This window comes from Lepisosteus oculatus, chromosome 8 (assembly GCF_040954835.1).
Source record: "Lepisosteus oculatus isolate fLepOcu1 chromosome 8, fLepOcu1.hap2, whole genome shotgun sequence".
NCBI lineage: Eukaryota > Metazoa > Chordata > Actinopteri > Semionotiformes > Lepisosteidae > Lepisosteus > Lepisosteus oculatus.
Window position 1 is genome coordinate 34,523,852 of NC_090703.1, and position 16,815 is coordinate 34,540,666.

Below are 16,815 nucleotides of genomic sequence, written 5' to 3' on the forward strand. Positions count from 1 at the left end.
AGCATTATAAAGAAAAAAACTCCAGCCTCTTAGTTCAGCCTTTATGCATTCCCTTATTAGACTTAACTGTGGATGCTGTTTAAAGTGTAGAAAATATTCGACACATTTTGCATGAGTTCCTTCTTTCTGTTCTTTTACTCTCCTGTGTTTTCAGACCTTCAAAATCCAAACATAACTTTCACTATGATGTTTTGTCTGTGCTGTGGAAATCAAATATCTACCTCTGCACTAAAAATTGGCAGGCCATGAGTGTAGTGCAAGCACAACACCTGCAGGTTCTCTACCCCTGTGTTGCTTCTGTTAGAAAATAGTCAACAAACATGCCAGTTATAAATCATTAGATGTAGTCACATGAAGCAAAACCACCTTTTAAGAAACAATTTTAGAGACAACAATCAAACAGCCATCTCTGGATTAAAATCCAGAAAATAATATTTGTTAACAAGCAACAACAATATACTGTTGAAGATTTATTCCTTGATTTGCATGCCATATAGAATATTGAAAGAAGAAAAATTATCATTACAAATATAAATATTCTTGAATCTTTAATGGATGTTGCAAATTTATGGATTTACATGATTTTAATTTATGTTGAAACAAGCAGTGATACAACTTCTTAAAGTCATAAACTAATGACACATTATGAAATCTATTTATGAATCAGGATTCATTCCATTTGACCAGTCTTGCAATGCATATCTGTTACTGTCAATTCTTCATAAACAGACTTTAATCCTTGCAGTTAAATGTTGGCGCATTGATATGTAATACCCAGAATGAGAATATTACATTTTTGAGTGATGAGCAGTGAATTTAGCAAAATATGATACAAATATAAATGAATGTAAACCATTGTAGCATGCGTAATAAAACAAATATCAATATTATAATACACATACAAAGTTTTCAAGCAATTTAAGAATGAGATTATATACATGACTGCGGTTGTTGGCAGACTTGGAAAGAACTTTACAATAATGCAAAATATCAATATGATATATTTGTATATTCACCATTGAGTAAATGTTGTCTAGCTATGAAATACAAGACTAATATCCTAACACCTTATGTGCTAATGACTTTGGTGTAACTCAGCAACCAGCTGTGTGATGAAAATTTGAAAACAGCTTCAATGTAATATTTCAATAATTAAAAAATATTAGAATTAATAATTTAAAAACAGTCATATTATTTTGTCTATTTTAAAAGGTTTTCTGTTATGTCATATAAGTAACTTTCTTTCAAAAAAAAGAAACTGTTTTCAAAAGTAGTTTGCACATGAACTTCTTCTTGTTATGGTTTTGTTACATTGTTAAAAGTGAAATCAAGTAATACTCTGTTATACAAGAATCCCATTACCATTATGTCTGTGGTAAGCTCATACAAATATTCACAGTGTTTATTGAAATTGTGTTGTTCAGTAATAAAAACCCATTTAACACATTTCAGTGCAGCTAATTACTGTAAACTTCATATGTAGTTAGAAGAAAAAGGAAAACCTAATAACCTTTTGTTAAAATTATTTCAATTCTAAATATACTGCAGAGAAGAATATAGGTCCCTCCTCAAATTCTACAGCCTTTCTCCCTTCACATACAAACACCACTCTTCAGTAACTCTTTGGTACAGTTGACATATTTAAGACAGCCTAGTGTACCTCCATTTCCCATTTGAGATAATTCTGTTAATTCTTATTACACATCAAGAGTCTTGCAATTGCCCAATCACAAATCGCAAAACTTAATTGCCTAAGTCTTAGTTTCCGCAGTTGTCTTAAGATTCCAGATCAGCTTTTGAGAATATCATTCTGGAATAGTTTTTAAACATGTTATACATATGCTAGTCAAGATATAGCACTAAATGGCTGCTATTAATATGTCCTTAATATGGCTGCTATTAATATTTTCTTCTTAATTTATTGTTATATTATTTTGTGAAACTTAAGTATTATAAGAACATGTTGAGAAGCAGAAAAGCATAAAAAAGGCAAGAGAAAACATTATGTAAACCTCCACACAATGAAAAAATAAAACAGGAACTAATTTATTTAATAACTGTTTTAGGACTTTTTGTATTAATTAATTATAATACTTCAAAATTAAGTGACAGAAACTCAAAATGGCAATAAAGTAACAAAAGTGACCAAAATCCTGTATATCTGTATTTTTTCCTCTGCATAATAAAGCACTGCATTTTCCTTTACAGAATAATGTACCACTATATGGTTAAAATGCTTCAATACAGTGCCTTTTAAAAGTATTAACACTCTTCCAGCAGTGCCCTATATTGTTCAGTAACTAATGATGTGTACACATTTGTAAACTTTATTTTTTTTAATCAATACTTGAATGCTCAATATAAACACTTTTGTTTGTGAATTAAGTTAAAGTCAAATGTCATTAAAACAGCAAAAAAGTCATTTTGGATACTTCTCTGCCAATTTTTCACATTGGGGTGGCTGAGAGTAAGAAATGGGTGATGTGCTGTGCTTTGTAAATACCTTTACTTCAACACGAAATTTTTTCATTGCAAACTATATGCAAATTCGGGAACTTGTTTTTAGTATTGGAATATTGCTGACTTATTTTCTCCCATCTCAACAACAGAACACAGAAGCTCTTTAAAAGTCACTGTTGTCATTGCAGTAACAACTAACAACATAACCACTGTCCTCATTGCCTGTTTGTTTGTTTTGGAGGTATGTCCTGATCTAGGCAGTGGCTGGGTGATCTTTATGATGTGCTCACCATGCTCCTTCTCCAGATCTGTGCAGTTCTACAACTTTATCATTGAGTTGTTTAGAAAGTTTTGTAGTCTTGGTTGAATCTTTCCCTGATGTTCACTACGTGACTGACGGACTTTACAAGTGTAGAGACAAGTGTCTTTATTCTGAAATCATGTGGACCACTATCATTGCACATAGACAGAATCCACACAACTAAGTGTTTCATTTAGCAAAGTATTTATATTTACAGTGAGTCAATTACATTTTAATTTTTGATTTTTCTTTGCAGTTTAAGCTGACTTTTAATTGTTTTTATATACTAATGTGTATTTGCTAAATTGAGTATTTTGTGAATAGACATACTGTAGTATTAACTATATATAAATCATTATTTATTCAACTAATTGGGATAACAATTGCAAGGGAAATTAATAATTTTGCACGTCACCATATAATATGTAAATATATGTACTGTAAATTTGTGTCTATGAATCTATGCAGATCCTCAAAATGATATTTTAATAATTTTTAATAAAAAAATAAAGGTGTAATCATATCTTTACAAAAATGTTAATTGCTTCATTGTCTCACCTAGGCAATTTAGTTTTAGACCAGCTTGATCTTGATCTTTCCTTAGAAATAAGATGTGATACCATTTCTCAAATTTCTAAAGTGAGCAAACTGTCAAGTATGGGAATTGTGAGGTAACCTATACTGCATATATATGAATATGATATATACTGTATGACTTTATATTTGAATTTTGTATTCAGTGAATGAGGCCTGTAGGAGCAATGTGATGAAGCTTCTGAATTACATTTAAAGTACTGGTACTGTAGAAATAGCTTAAAATGCTACTTTCTATTGTGTATGTTTGTGATGCACCCAGAATGTTTTGTTATTCTGTTATGTTTGTAAATATACAGTAGTGTTGCCCTGGCTCTTTGTGGTTTGGGGTCATTGTGGGCAATCAGCTACAAGTCATAGCCCACAATGGAACAGTTCATGAATAAACCATGAAAATACACCTGGAGGAGGTTCTGTACATTATGCCATTGGTTATCTTTCCAAAGAGAGCAATAATACCACAGAAATGAAGAAAAAGAAATAGGGCATCACAGGTATGCCATTACCTCATAAATAAGAATGAACATAAAGTGCATGTAAGCTATCTTCGGTCAGCCTATATGTCTTCACATAGAGATGCTGTACCAGGAGCCAACTAAAATCCTACAGGACAGGATAACTCCTCAAAACATTACACACCACGACTGACCCTTCAGAGCACTATGAACCCCACTTACTATCTGCAGGTGCTATGTTTGTTTCCTGAATTTAAAAAAAAAAAATTATGATAATTATTTAGTTAAATCAGAGACCAGTTCTACTAGCCACACATTTAAAAAATATACTACATTTGAAAATAAGCTTAATTCATATGAATTTCTTGAAGGCTGTGTCTGTTGTATTTTTTGTTGCCAGGTGAAAAATACTTGTTTCAAGTTGTTTAATATTTGTTTAATACAATGTTTTAAAAAATTCATCCCCAAACAAAATACATTTTGAATGTACAAGCTTGGCATTCTGGCTTTGAGAAAGGTTATGAGGTATTCATCTAAACTAAGAACCAAATTGATTAAGTCAGGTTTCCAGGGCTCTGAGAAGCTGGGTTTTCTATGGTAGAATGTAATCAAAATAATCCCCTTGACAGTGGCTCAGTTAGGTATCAGACTACTTGAGATGCACAGAATGCTGTAATTTGTACTTGGTCATGGCATCAGTGGTGTTGGTACTTCACATCACGTAAAGAATCTTCTGCTTCAGAAATCTCCATTTCTCAAGGCAGCTTGACAACAACAATGCATGCACCAGCCCTTCCAATCTTAAGAGGCACCTCCTGGAATAAAAACATGATTTAAAGAAAGTAAAGCTTTACATTAAGGCTCCCTAAAAGCTGTGTAATTACACTGTGATTGCTATATTTGCAATGATTCCAATAATATGAACAGTGTATGTAATGCAGAACTTTCTTCGACACTACTAATGATAACCACATACATTACATTTCATACAGAAATTATTTTGCAAGTAATATGTTTGCATATTTAAAGTTTTGCACTCCCAGGACAAATGAAAAGATATTATAAACTATCAATTTGTGGTAAATACTGTTTCTAATTTACACATAGTATACTGTAAGTGCATAAGAATATTGAAAATAATAAAATTAATGTGAGAGTATAGATAATGAACATTTACATATTTTTATTTTTGCAGAAACAAAAATAAGAAACTCTATACTATTAAATATTAATTCTAAATTAATTACAATGTTGATTCAGTGGAACCATAAAATCTATAATCGGGATAAAATTTTCTTTCACACATGATGTGAATAAAAGGCCTTTCCATCAGCTGAATTACAAAGAGTAACAGAGTATTAACAACATCATCAATTATATTTCTAAAACATTCATTTAAAAACGATATTGATTGTGTTTTGTACCTCATTCCATTCATTATTTTGTGCATCATAGGACTCTACAGTGTTCAAATAGGTTTGTCCATCGTATCCACCAACTGCATACAGACGGTCCCCCAATAGGCATACACCCACAGCATCTCTTGGGACACTTAACGGTGCCACAGTAGTCCACGCATCTGTTTTAGGATCATACCTAAAATAATAATTCAAGATTCTGTTATGACTTCACACTTTTATACAAATACTTAAGACATTCAGATAGAGCTATTAATTTTAAGTCATTAGAGTACATGTCTCTTTAAAGATGTGTACACCTGTACTTTGTCAGGACAATTGCAGATGTTCATGATACAAATATGAAGGCTCAGTAGAAAAGCTACAAATCAAAGTTTCCTAAATAGAACTGCTTCATTCCAATTCAACTTGCCTAACAAAATCATATTTCTAAACAAAAGTAGAACTAGGATAATTAATACCTTCAGCCTTTTAACTTGTTTCATTACATTGTCAAAGTTTCCTCTGTAACTGATTTACAGTGCTTTGCAAAAGTATTCACTCCCTTTAAAAGATGCCCCTTCCAGCAGGCAATGGAAGCAAGACAGTATACATCTGGATGGAATGCCAGTCCATCGCAAGGCACACAAACACACACACACCAGTACCAATTTTCCTAGAAGACAATTAATTTATCAGTATGTGTTTGGACCATGGGAGGAAATTAAAGCACAAAGTGGATACCCAATAGAACACAGGGATAACATACTGTACAAACTCCTCACAGATAGCACCCCAGGAAATTAACCCAGGTTCGCAGAGCTGTGGGCAACAATGCTAACCACTGTTCCACTGTTTCAGCTTCACAACTCTGCCACTAGATGGCTTCTCACAACACAATTTTTTTTTTTTTCATGTGGCTTTTATTCCAGCAGAGGGTATGCTTTACACAGGTAGAGTTCAGGATCTATGAAGGATGGTAGTGTCATTCTGTATATCAAGATATATAAATATAAAGCATAGACAGATGTCAAGCAGGATAATCAAATAATATAACAAAAAGTACAGGATCAAAATGTTGCCTTGCATTGCATATGGTAAGAATGTATTCTCTGGTCCAACAGAAAATACATCAGAGTCAGTTATGGCGATATACATCATGTTTCACATTTCGTACAGTAAGTCAGATTTCACATTTTGTGCTTTAAAGCTTGCAGTCATGGCACTTGACAACAATAGTGTGAAATAGCAGTGAATCCCATGATTTCATAAGAAAATGCTATCTCTGTGTGGATTTTTGATCATATAGTGAATTTCAAACAAAGACTAAACCATGAAGGTTAAGGAGCCTTCAAAGCAATTAAGGAATAAAGTAACTAAAAAGCACACATTAAGAGAAGGGTAGAAAATAATATCATGTCCCAGGCAGCATTTTTTTATTGGCCAGCTTCTTATCAGCAAGGACTGAAAGGATGTCAGGAGTGAAGCTGAAATGGACAGAGAAAAGTACTAGAAAAATACCAAAAGAAATATACAGTATTTCACCTTTCAGCATGACAATGACCCAAAGCACAAGTCTAAAACTACACTGGAGTGGCTTAAGAATAAGAAAGTGAATATCCTTGAATGACCCCAGTACTGTCTTGAATCCTATTGAGAATCAGCAAAAAGACTTGAAAACTGTTGTTCATCAGCAATCCCCAAGAAACCCTGAGCAAATCTGACAAGACAAATGGGAAAAATGTGTACTAAATCAAGGACTTGCAAATCTAATTGCTGTGAAAGGTGCTTTCACCAAATACTGAAAATTAGGTCTGAATGCTGTATGCCATTTGCATTTTCCTTTTTTGTTGACATTTAGTGTAACTTATCTTACCCTAAGTCTTCAGTTTGAGCATTCAGGAATAGAAAAAGTATCAAAATAAGTTTAAAAAATGTGTAAGCATAATTTTGTAAATTCACAAAATAGAACACGGTAGGAAGGGTCTGAGTACTTTTGCAAGGCACGTTTTGTTCATTTAGAAAAATTGTATTAGCAGCAATGTTAATAGGAATACATGGGGATTTAAGTTAGTTAAAGATCAGATATTTTGTTATTTTCAATTAAAAAAAATGTATAGTCAATTGACCTCTTATCTGTAAATACAGATATATAATGGTATGTTAACAAAAATAAAAAAACAAGTATTGATATATACTGTATATCAGTTATATACTAGTTAAAAATAACTGAAATATACATGTATGAATATGAAAAAATACTAATTGCACTTTAACTACAAGGAAATAGACAATAAAAACAGGCATCTTTATACTTCCAGCATTCTTAAGAATTGTGAATTGATCAAGTAATGTAAAAGATTGTGAAAAGTCCACGTTGCAAAGGTTGGCAACTAAAAGGAAACATTGATTAGGATAATTTTTGAAGCAGTTGGACATACACTGAGATAAGGCAATAATTATTTTCCCATAGCACTAATAATCTTCTGTTTTAAAATTTTACTACCAGATGGGAATTCTACAATGGTTTCTGCAATACTGAAATGTTGTAGGGATAGATTCAAGACTTTAGATTTAGATCTTTGATTCAAACATAACTCATTATATTTTGTTAAAATAGTTTCTCAACTGCAAAAAAAGCAAAAACAACTGAAATTATCTTTGATGTTATTACTATGCAATAAAAAATATAAAAAACATTCTAACGAAAGACTGTGATTACACTGTTGAGCAAATGTAACAAGTCTGTGTGATATCAGAGAGAACGTATTGCAGTATGTTATTATCCTGGAAACTATAATAATAAAATCTAATTATTTATCAATTTTGCTGGCAGCAGACAACAAAAAACTGATATCTAAAGTTGCCATCTGAACATCAGAAAGGATAAGGCTTCCATGTCTGCCAGCATGGAGACTTGATTGAGAAAAGATGCTTGCATTAACATAGAAATATTGTTCTTCTTAAATTGTCTTCTTCTTCTAAGTAAATCAGTTGTGAATTCATGACTTAAATTATACTGATAAACTTAAGTAATGTATCACAAGTTTATTTTGAGCTAAGTGCTCAAAGCACTTTTAATTGAAAACAAATGTAAAATAGTAATTTTAATAACTATTTTTTCCTAATTAATCAAAATTAAAAGTAAAGAATGTTCAATTATGAATGAATGTGTGTCTCTGGTCATTAGGCTACCAAAACTGTAACACAAATATAATGTGAAATTCAATATTTGGGGTGATGCAGAGTTGCAATACAAGACATTAGAAAGAATAGTGGGACTATTGTATGTAAAAAATGGTTAATAAAGAGAGAATGGTGACCAATTAAAATTTACTCTCCATTTTATTATTAATGTTGTAATTGCTTTTACAATATTTAAATCAGGACTTAATCAAGGTGCTGACTACTTGGTCAATAAGGATCACATAGCAGTGAACAAAAGTGTTGGGCTTGGTGAATTACAGTACACTCAAATTATGCACAATCTGTATTCCCTAAAGTTCCACCTCAATTCAGTTGGTGAAGTAATGCTTCACGTCTCCCTTGGATCTACTGTGACATGGATCTGTTGGTGCATAATGGCTGTTACATTTCACCTACAGATGCAGCCACTCAGAACAACTGCTAACTTTCATTGCTGCGTTAGACGTACTGCATTATGAATGCAGTATGCTTCCCTATGTGGTTCAGTGGTCAAAGACAATCGATAGATGGCACTTGTGGTGCTTTAGATACAGTATAAGTGAAATTATTTCTTCATTTAATGTTTCTCTACTATAAAACTTTAAATCCACTTAATATGGCATGGTAAAATGGAATTATGTAACTAAAGGGAAATTTTGGTAGCTAAAAATAAAAACAACAGAAATGCAGTATAAAATCTCTGAACATCATAAAAATATTAATTTATTAATTTAAATATATTATACTTAATGCACAGTACATACAGTAGCTGGTTGTGGTAGCTAAAAAATTTAAAAATAAAGTACACAATAGTATTCTACCTTCTTCATTCGTCAAATTCTTTAACTCTGTCACTTACTGTATACTACTTGCCATGTCATTTGACTAACCGCTTTATACCGTACGGTGTCATGGGAAGCCGGAGCCTACCTGGCAAGCAACAAGCGCAAGACAGGGTACACCCAGGATGGTGCGCCAGTCCATTGCTGTGCAAAAGCAAGCCAATCATGCATTTGCATTTGGAGGCCACGGTAAAGGCCAAGGGGGGAAATTTGACCTGGACACAGAGAAACTCCCTACTCTTATCGAGAAATGCCCGGAGTCTTTAATGACCACGGAGAGTCAGGATCTCGGTTTAACGTCTCATCTGAAAGATGAGTTTCATCGTGGTGGGGACACTACAATATTGTGTCCCCACCACGATACCAGAGCATTAGGGTCCACACAGACTGGAGGGTGGGCAGGGTGGGAACCCCCCACTGGTCCCACTAACACCACTTATAGCAGCAACCATAGTTTCCCAGGAGGTCTCCCATCGACGTAGTGACCAGGCTCAACCCTGCTTTGCTTCAGTGAGTAGCCAGTTGAGAGCTGCGGGGTGATATGGCTACTTGTATACTACTTACTACAGTTATGTCAGCAAACTTTTGAAATACATTTGGTAAATACAGTATATAGAGTATATATACTTTATAAAAAAAGGTATTATATTTTAACCTTTTCTAAGAATACCTGCTGTTTTGATTGTTGTATGAAAAGCTGTAGTACTTTTTAAAATCCACTTAATAGGGAATATGATCATGTACTGTAACTAAAGGGTGATTTTGGTAGGTAAAAATAAAAATAGCCAAAGTATACTGTAATAATGTCATAACATCACCGATAATATTAATTTAAGAATAATTATAAGGCATTGGTGGCTCAGTGTTAGAGCAATATCACAGAATAGCGTCTGGGTTTGATCACAGTTACCTTTTTAACAGTTTGTGCCCTGGACATAATAAAGAATTTCTCTCACGATCTCCAGGATGCAAAGAAGGAGCAAGGGAATTTAAATCTGTCCAGAACAGATTGAATTGTTTACTGAATGTGTATACGCATTTAGTTTTGAATACAACATTTTAATGCTACTATGTAAATTTTAAAATTATTAAATTAATATTCTACATTTTACATTTTACATGTTTGCTGACCTTTGTTTCTTCTTAGTGGTTAATACAATTAAATTACATCAGTTTTACCTGATTTGCGAGTGTACATTACGCAAGAACAACAAAACAAGATTTCATTCTAACTTTTCTATTGCACTGTAGCAATGGAGTGAGTGATTTGTGACTTGGTGGCGAATTATTTCCTCATAGTGGGGGGGACAGGGTGTGGGCTTTTATTTTCACTCTGTCTTCAGTACACATTCCCAATACTCACTGGTACTGGGGACCCATCTGATATTAAACTGAGGAAGGGAGAGACAGTAACTTCAGCCCCAATTTCCCAACCACTGGACAGATTGAGAAAGGAACCTGTAGGCATTAACTTTGCAGTTATTACAAAGGGTGCAGTGTCGCACAGATGAGCACATTTACAAGATAAGGTGAGGCTATGAACTTCACAGCCATGAGTCCAATACCACAAGTAAAAAATAAAAAATAAACTGTATAAAATCATAACTGCAACAAATTATGTCAAGTTTCACTCTAGTGTAACAATCATGACATATATTTGTATATTTGTATATTTCTATATTTGTATATTATATCATGTATTCAGAAGACATCAAAACATAACACAGAGCAAGAACTCATAGCAATTAACAGGTTCTGGGAGGAGGGGCTGACTGATCAAAGTTGTAATTATTTTTTAATAGACTTTTTCATTCTCCTGGAGATTATAGAACACAGTGGGGCACATTCAGGAATGTAATTTCACAAATATGTTTGTTCTGTCTTAAATTGTCAAATTGTAAAACAATTTAACTCAAGAGGGGAGTGCAACATTATTAAAAAAATCTAATAGATATTAGATTGTTAACATTAATATGACACTGTACTGTATAACACTGTACATTACAGCATTTTCTCACCTTTTCACCCCTTGGGGAGAATACACTCTCATGCTAAAATAAATATTGAATTACACGTGTTCTTTTTAAGTGATAGATAAAAAGCAGGGCAGTGTCTTTCTCTCTGTAGAAACTGTCTTACAATCTCACAACAACAACAACAATAATAATAATAATAATAATAATAATAATAATAATAATAATATAGTGTGTATTTCCTGTAACAGCCTGAAGAACAGACAGTGCACCTGTCAATAATGTTGAAAGTTTTATCTATTGTATAAAATATACTGTATACAGTATAAACAGTACTATATATATATACACTGTAGGTATGTTAGAAATGTCTGGAAATGTTAAATATTAAACATTAAATATAGATTACATAGAAAAATATAGATAAATACAGATAATTTTAATGAGGATGTTAACCTGAAAAAAACATTGCATTCACAACAAGCTATCATAACAAACTATTTTTTATAGATCTGGATGACTAATTTTTGTTTCTAGAAAACAGACCTACTTTCTTTTTAATAATCACCATTCAGTAATATACAGTATAAAATTAATCAAAGTAGAAACAGTACACAACTTAAAATCTATAATTGGAAATATTGAGCTGAGCATTGACCAGGATTTGAATCCACATGTTTTCAGGTGACACCTCAAATACCTCCACATGCCACATTAGCATTTACTGTGCCATCTGGCGGTATTTACAAAGTAATGCAATCCTGCAACAGAATATTTTTAAAAACTGCATTGCAATGTGGTATCTGTATGTATAAAGCATTTATACTGCATTATTCATCGTGCATTCTAACGGCTGGATCTTTATGTGGATGCTTTAGTGGTGGATGACGTACAGATGCAGCCATTCAAAATGCGTGGGCGATACCGCATTATTTTCCGGTGCGCTGTACGCAGTCTACCGCGAGTTACCAGTAAATACTGCTAGTTACCGTAAATTCTCCTATAATACGGCAAGCAAAATAATAGTATCCGGAATTTCCGCAAGGTGGAGCTTATAAAGTTCAACCTATCATGTTTGAGCTGTCGCCATCAAAGTCTTTAACGAAGATATTACTAATAGTATTAATAATGAATGACCTTGGACAAGCTGTAAGTGTAAACTCAAAGTATTGCCCTGGTCCACATTATTTTTTTCATTGACCGTCTTTGTAAAAGTAACACCACAGCATTTCGCAATCACGCATTTGTTTCCAATCATGCAAAGTACAGTAATTTTTGAGAATCAATTCACCATGCCTTTCACATGCTCATAAAAGAGATTGATTTAGGAACATAAACATATTACCGTATGCAAACTGTACTGTTTACAGTATGTATATGTATATTTAATGTCTTAACTGTGCCCGTTTAAGTATTGAATATTTAAATGGAATTTTACCACTGAAGGGAAATCTTAGTGCCTGAGCATAAAAAGAATAGGAGCATACTGCAACGCGTGTGAAGGCCATGGCTGGTCTTGGTACTTTAAAGAAAACATACACACCAGTATTCCATTTCTCCCTAAACATTTTAAGCATCAAAGTCTTTAACTAACGTGATACCAGAGTCAACAAGCATACTTTTAGAATTTGATTAAAAGGGAATATAATATGGAATTGCGTATCTAAAGAAATTAATAACGATATGCTTATATTCGTGTACTGCGACAGGGCTGTGTAGGGCTGTTTCGCCTCTCTCTTCATGCGACTTCCCTTGTAGCCCACTGGTCTACGTGCCCGATTACCAACTCACGGGTTGTGTGTTTAAATCCAGCTGATGCTGGACTTTTCTTTTAACAAACATTTCTTCGAAAAAATAGAATAGCAATATTATGGACAATCAATTGACTTTTATATTTCAAAATATCACAACATGATCGATTCTAAGTCATTTTTGATAGCAATGAATAGTTGCCTTCTTCCCTTCTGATAACTGTCCCTGCGTCCACTTCCTGCTTCTATTGTGTGTGTGTGTGGGGGGGGATCCCTTCAGATCTCCCTTCAGATTTAAAAGGTTATTAATCATATCTTCGGTGTCGCATCTTACCAGTGCAGCTGATTTTTTGCTGCCTGGGTGGGTCAAATATCACAGAGCTTTAAAGAACCTAACATTTCTATTATCAACAAATTGTAAATTTGTAATAGAGTAAATTTTTATAGAGAAATGGAGGATGGGCAGTATGCGTTACAATATAAACATTTATATTGATTTAAATCGTGTTTTGATTTAAATCGCAAACGCGTGTTTAATTATATGTGTTTTTTTTATCATAATCAGACTAATGCAACATAAATTGATACAGTATCTTTGTCTTCTAAGTATCTTAATAAACTTTCATCATAGCTTTCTACCCGTTTAGATTTATTTTTCATGGGATTTTGGGATCAAAAGTGGAAGGATTAGATTGTGATCGTTTTTATTTTTCAAATACGTTTTAGAAAAGTGTAATCTATACCTCCCAGACTGTACGCCTTCCTAAACCCCGCCCTGACCACTTTCACTCCTGTCATGCTCTTCCCCGCGCACCCCAGCCGGGCACTCTTCGGCCTCTGCCCGGGACGAATGTATATTTAGATATTTACACCCGGCGTGGCACTGAGGGAGCGTCTGCATTTATAACTTAGTTTTTAAAATTAGTCAAGCAATATGAAGCACCTCCTTTTACTTTTAAGTCCCTTTTAAGTCCCTTAAATACATTGAGCACAGCTTTCTCACCACTTAGATTACTTTTTGATACCATCCTTACACAAAGCAGAAACTTCTTGTATTTTCCAATGACATACAGTACAAGTGGAAAGATTACAGATTTTAATCGTCTTTAATTTTGTTACGTTATACGTTTTAGGAATGTTTCATCTATACAAACACCACAAAACTATTCTCGATTGTATTTCTGAATGTTATGTTACACCTACAGTAGTTCACTGCTTTAAATACATCGAATTTAGAAAGTTAGGTGTAGCACTTTAGATCTTTTTTTTCTGAACCGGGGAAAATCTAATCATGTTTCTCTATAACAATAATAAAAGACATTATTTTACATATCACCTTTAAAAGTGGCATCTCAAAGCAATAAAGAAGATGGAAAAACAGTTAAAAGGGACCAAAGTAAATACCAGACAAATGCAAACGCGTTTTTAATAAAATGCTTTTATACATCCAGCAGAGAGAGACACACACACCGGTTTCCATTGACAAAAGTCTGCATTTTCAGGAGTGTCTCTAGCCTCCCAATCTTCCCCAGTAATGCGTCGTACTGCTCCCGCTGCTGCCGAAAAGTCTCCACACAGGTGCCTTTGCCGAAGTTGGGAGACATTAGAGGCTTGCCAAACCCGTGTTAAACCAACGCATTAGCACGTCAAAGCCCATTGAGGACCCGGCCGCAATAATTGTTTTGTCCCTTGATTTACTGATCTGCATTAATTATGGAAATCGAGTTCCTGCTCTTTGCAGACGACCTGGTCCTGCTGTCGCCCACAGAGCTGAGGCTGTGCCAGAACCTGGCACTGCTGGAGCAGCACTGTCAGACCTGGGCGCTGACAGTCAATCTGGACATGGATTATGGTTTTCCAGAAAAAAAGACAGACCTCAGCAAAACAGGTACAAATTCACACTTAACAACACATTAACACCTAACAACGGGAGCAGGGATGAATTAGGCCAGTACCCACTATTGTTAAACATACAGAAAAGAATATTAAAGTATTGAAGTATTGGCTTTAGTATTAGCCATACAGAACAGTAAAGTGCCCCTTTTCCATTCATCGGGTGTCTGGGCCGCTGTGTCCTATCTTCTGACAGTCGCCGTTGTGAATGTCTGTAGAGTGTATCTTATTTTTAGTACTATATTTTTGTATTATATTCCCTATTAATCAAACTCTGAGAGTATGTATCGGCTTGTCCCCTCCTCCCGCCCCTCTCTGTGTACAGTAGAGCCTCCTGTCTAGCCAGCACACGTCCACAGACATTCACAACGGCGACATATCATAAAATGTTTGCACATATAGTTAAATTATTAGTTGTTTTTCAGGAAGTTAAAAAAAACACTTGAATTACTTATCCAGTCTCTCGAAATAAAGTTATTTTTCAAGCAATGCAACAAACGTCGGGTAATGTGTTTTTTTTAATCCAACATTGACAGCCACATCTTAAATCTTGTCAGTCAGCTCTTTTTTCTCTATTTGAATTGTGGCTTACACATCGCACGACTTTAAAAGCTAGAAAAACAGGTCTCGATTCACATCGAACCTTGTTTTGTCAAAGGACAGCACAAAAAAACAGTCAATACACAGGGAGAGAGAGAGTTTTTTACCCTCTGTCAAAAAACCCAAATAACCCAGAGACTCTGGGGGGATCATTACGTGGTACAGAGCGGAGTTCAGTCAATTCTTATGGAATGTGTTTTTCTTTCTTCTTTTTTTTCAGTATGGAATAAACCTGTTACTTGATTCAGTAAATTTTTTATATTTTTTTTAATCGGGTATCTAAGGGAATAGCAGTATAACCCTGTTCATGCACAAACAGTGGCATTTTACATTATTAATTTGGGTGTCTCCTCTTGCCAGAAAGCTCTAAATTGCATTTTGAGCGCGGTGTTTGACTTTTTTTAAATTGTAACCCATAAATAAGGCTGATTGCAAAAATGCACTTGGAATCTGTCCAAGCCCTACTCTGTCAGGCATTTTCTTTTACTGTAACGGACACAAAAACGCCCTTGCTTTTAACAGAGCGTTTCATAATTTCCAACACCGAAAATTATTTAAACTCCGACACTCAAAATGCAATTTAGAGCTTTCCGGCAAGAGGAGACACCCAAATTAAGAATCAGCGCTTTTACAGTATATATCGCCTTTAAAGGTGGCTTCTCAAAACGCTTTACAGGATAAAAACAACAAGAACAGCAACAACAACAATATTGTATTTCATTGCATTTTGAAAACCAAGTAATAACTTAACTATATGTGCAAACGTTTTATGATATGTCTGTGGAGTGTATTTTATTTGCCTTACGTCCTGATTATCTCGCTCGCCCCCCCCCCAATTCAATTCAATTCAAGGTGTTTTATTAGCATGACAGATGGGTACAATCAGTGTTGGGTATTTACTTTGCTTTGAGATTCCACTTTTAAAGGTGATATATAAAATTTAACTAAAATAAATTGATATCTTTGTCTTCTAAGTATCTTAATAAACTTTCAGCTTAGCTTTCTCCCCGTTTAGATTTATTTTTCTTAACTAGTATACTTTAGATCTTTTTTCTGAACCGGGGAAAATCTGATCATGTTTCTCTATAACAATAATAAAAAAACATTATTTTACATATCACCTTTATGTGATATCACCTTAAGGACAGCACAAACAAGGGTTAATTGCACAATGGACCGCGCAAAGAAATTTAAAATTAGGTGTGAGGGTAGGAGTGGATCGCTGCAGGCATAATCGGCAAATTAGGAAAACAAAGAACAGGACAGGCGAGACGTTTATCCAGAGAGTGAGCAGAAAAAGGAACAGCTGTTACATCCAGGTTTTACGCTCTCTCTCTGCTGAATGAATGAAAGCATTTTATTA

General features: G+C 34.2%; 1 protein-coding gene across 1 annotated transcript in view; it reads right to left on the reverse strand.

Annotated features, from left to right (window-relative positions):
• Positions 1-535: 535 nt before the first annotated feature.
• klhl4 (kelch-like family member 4) overlaps positions 536-16,815 on the reverse strand; it is a 110,188-nt gene continuing 93,908 nt past the window's right edge. The window contains exons 10-11 of the mRNA XM_006632632.3: positions 5,235-5,406; positions 536-4,625 (exon numbers count right to left, since the gene is read on the reverse strand). Coding sequence (XP_006632695.1) covers positions 4,566-4,625; positions 5,235-5,406 — 232 coding nt within the window. The 3' untranslated portion in view covers positions 536-4,565. The remainder of the gene's footprint in view (positions 4,626-5,234; positions 5,407-16,815) is intronic.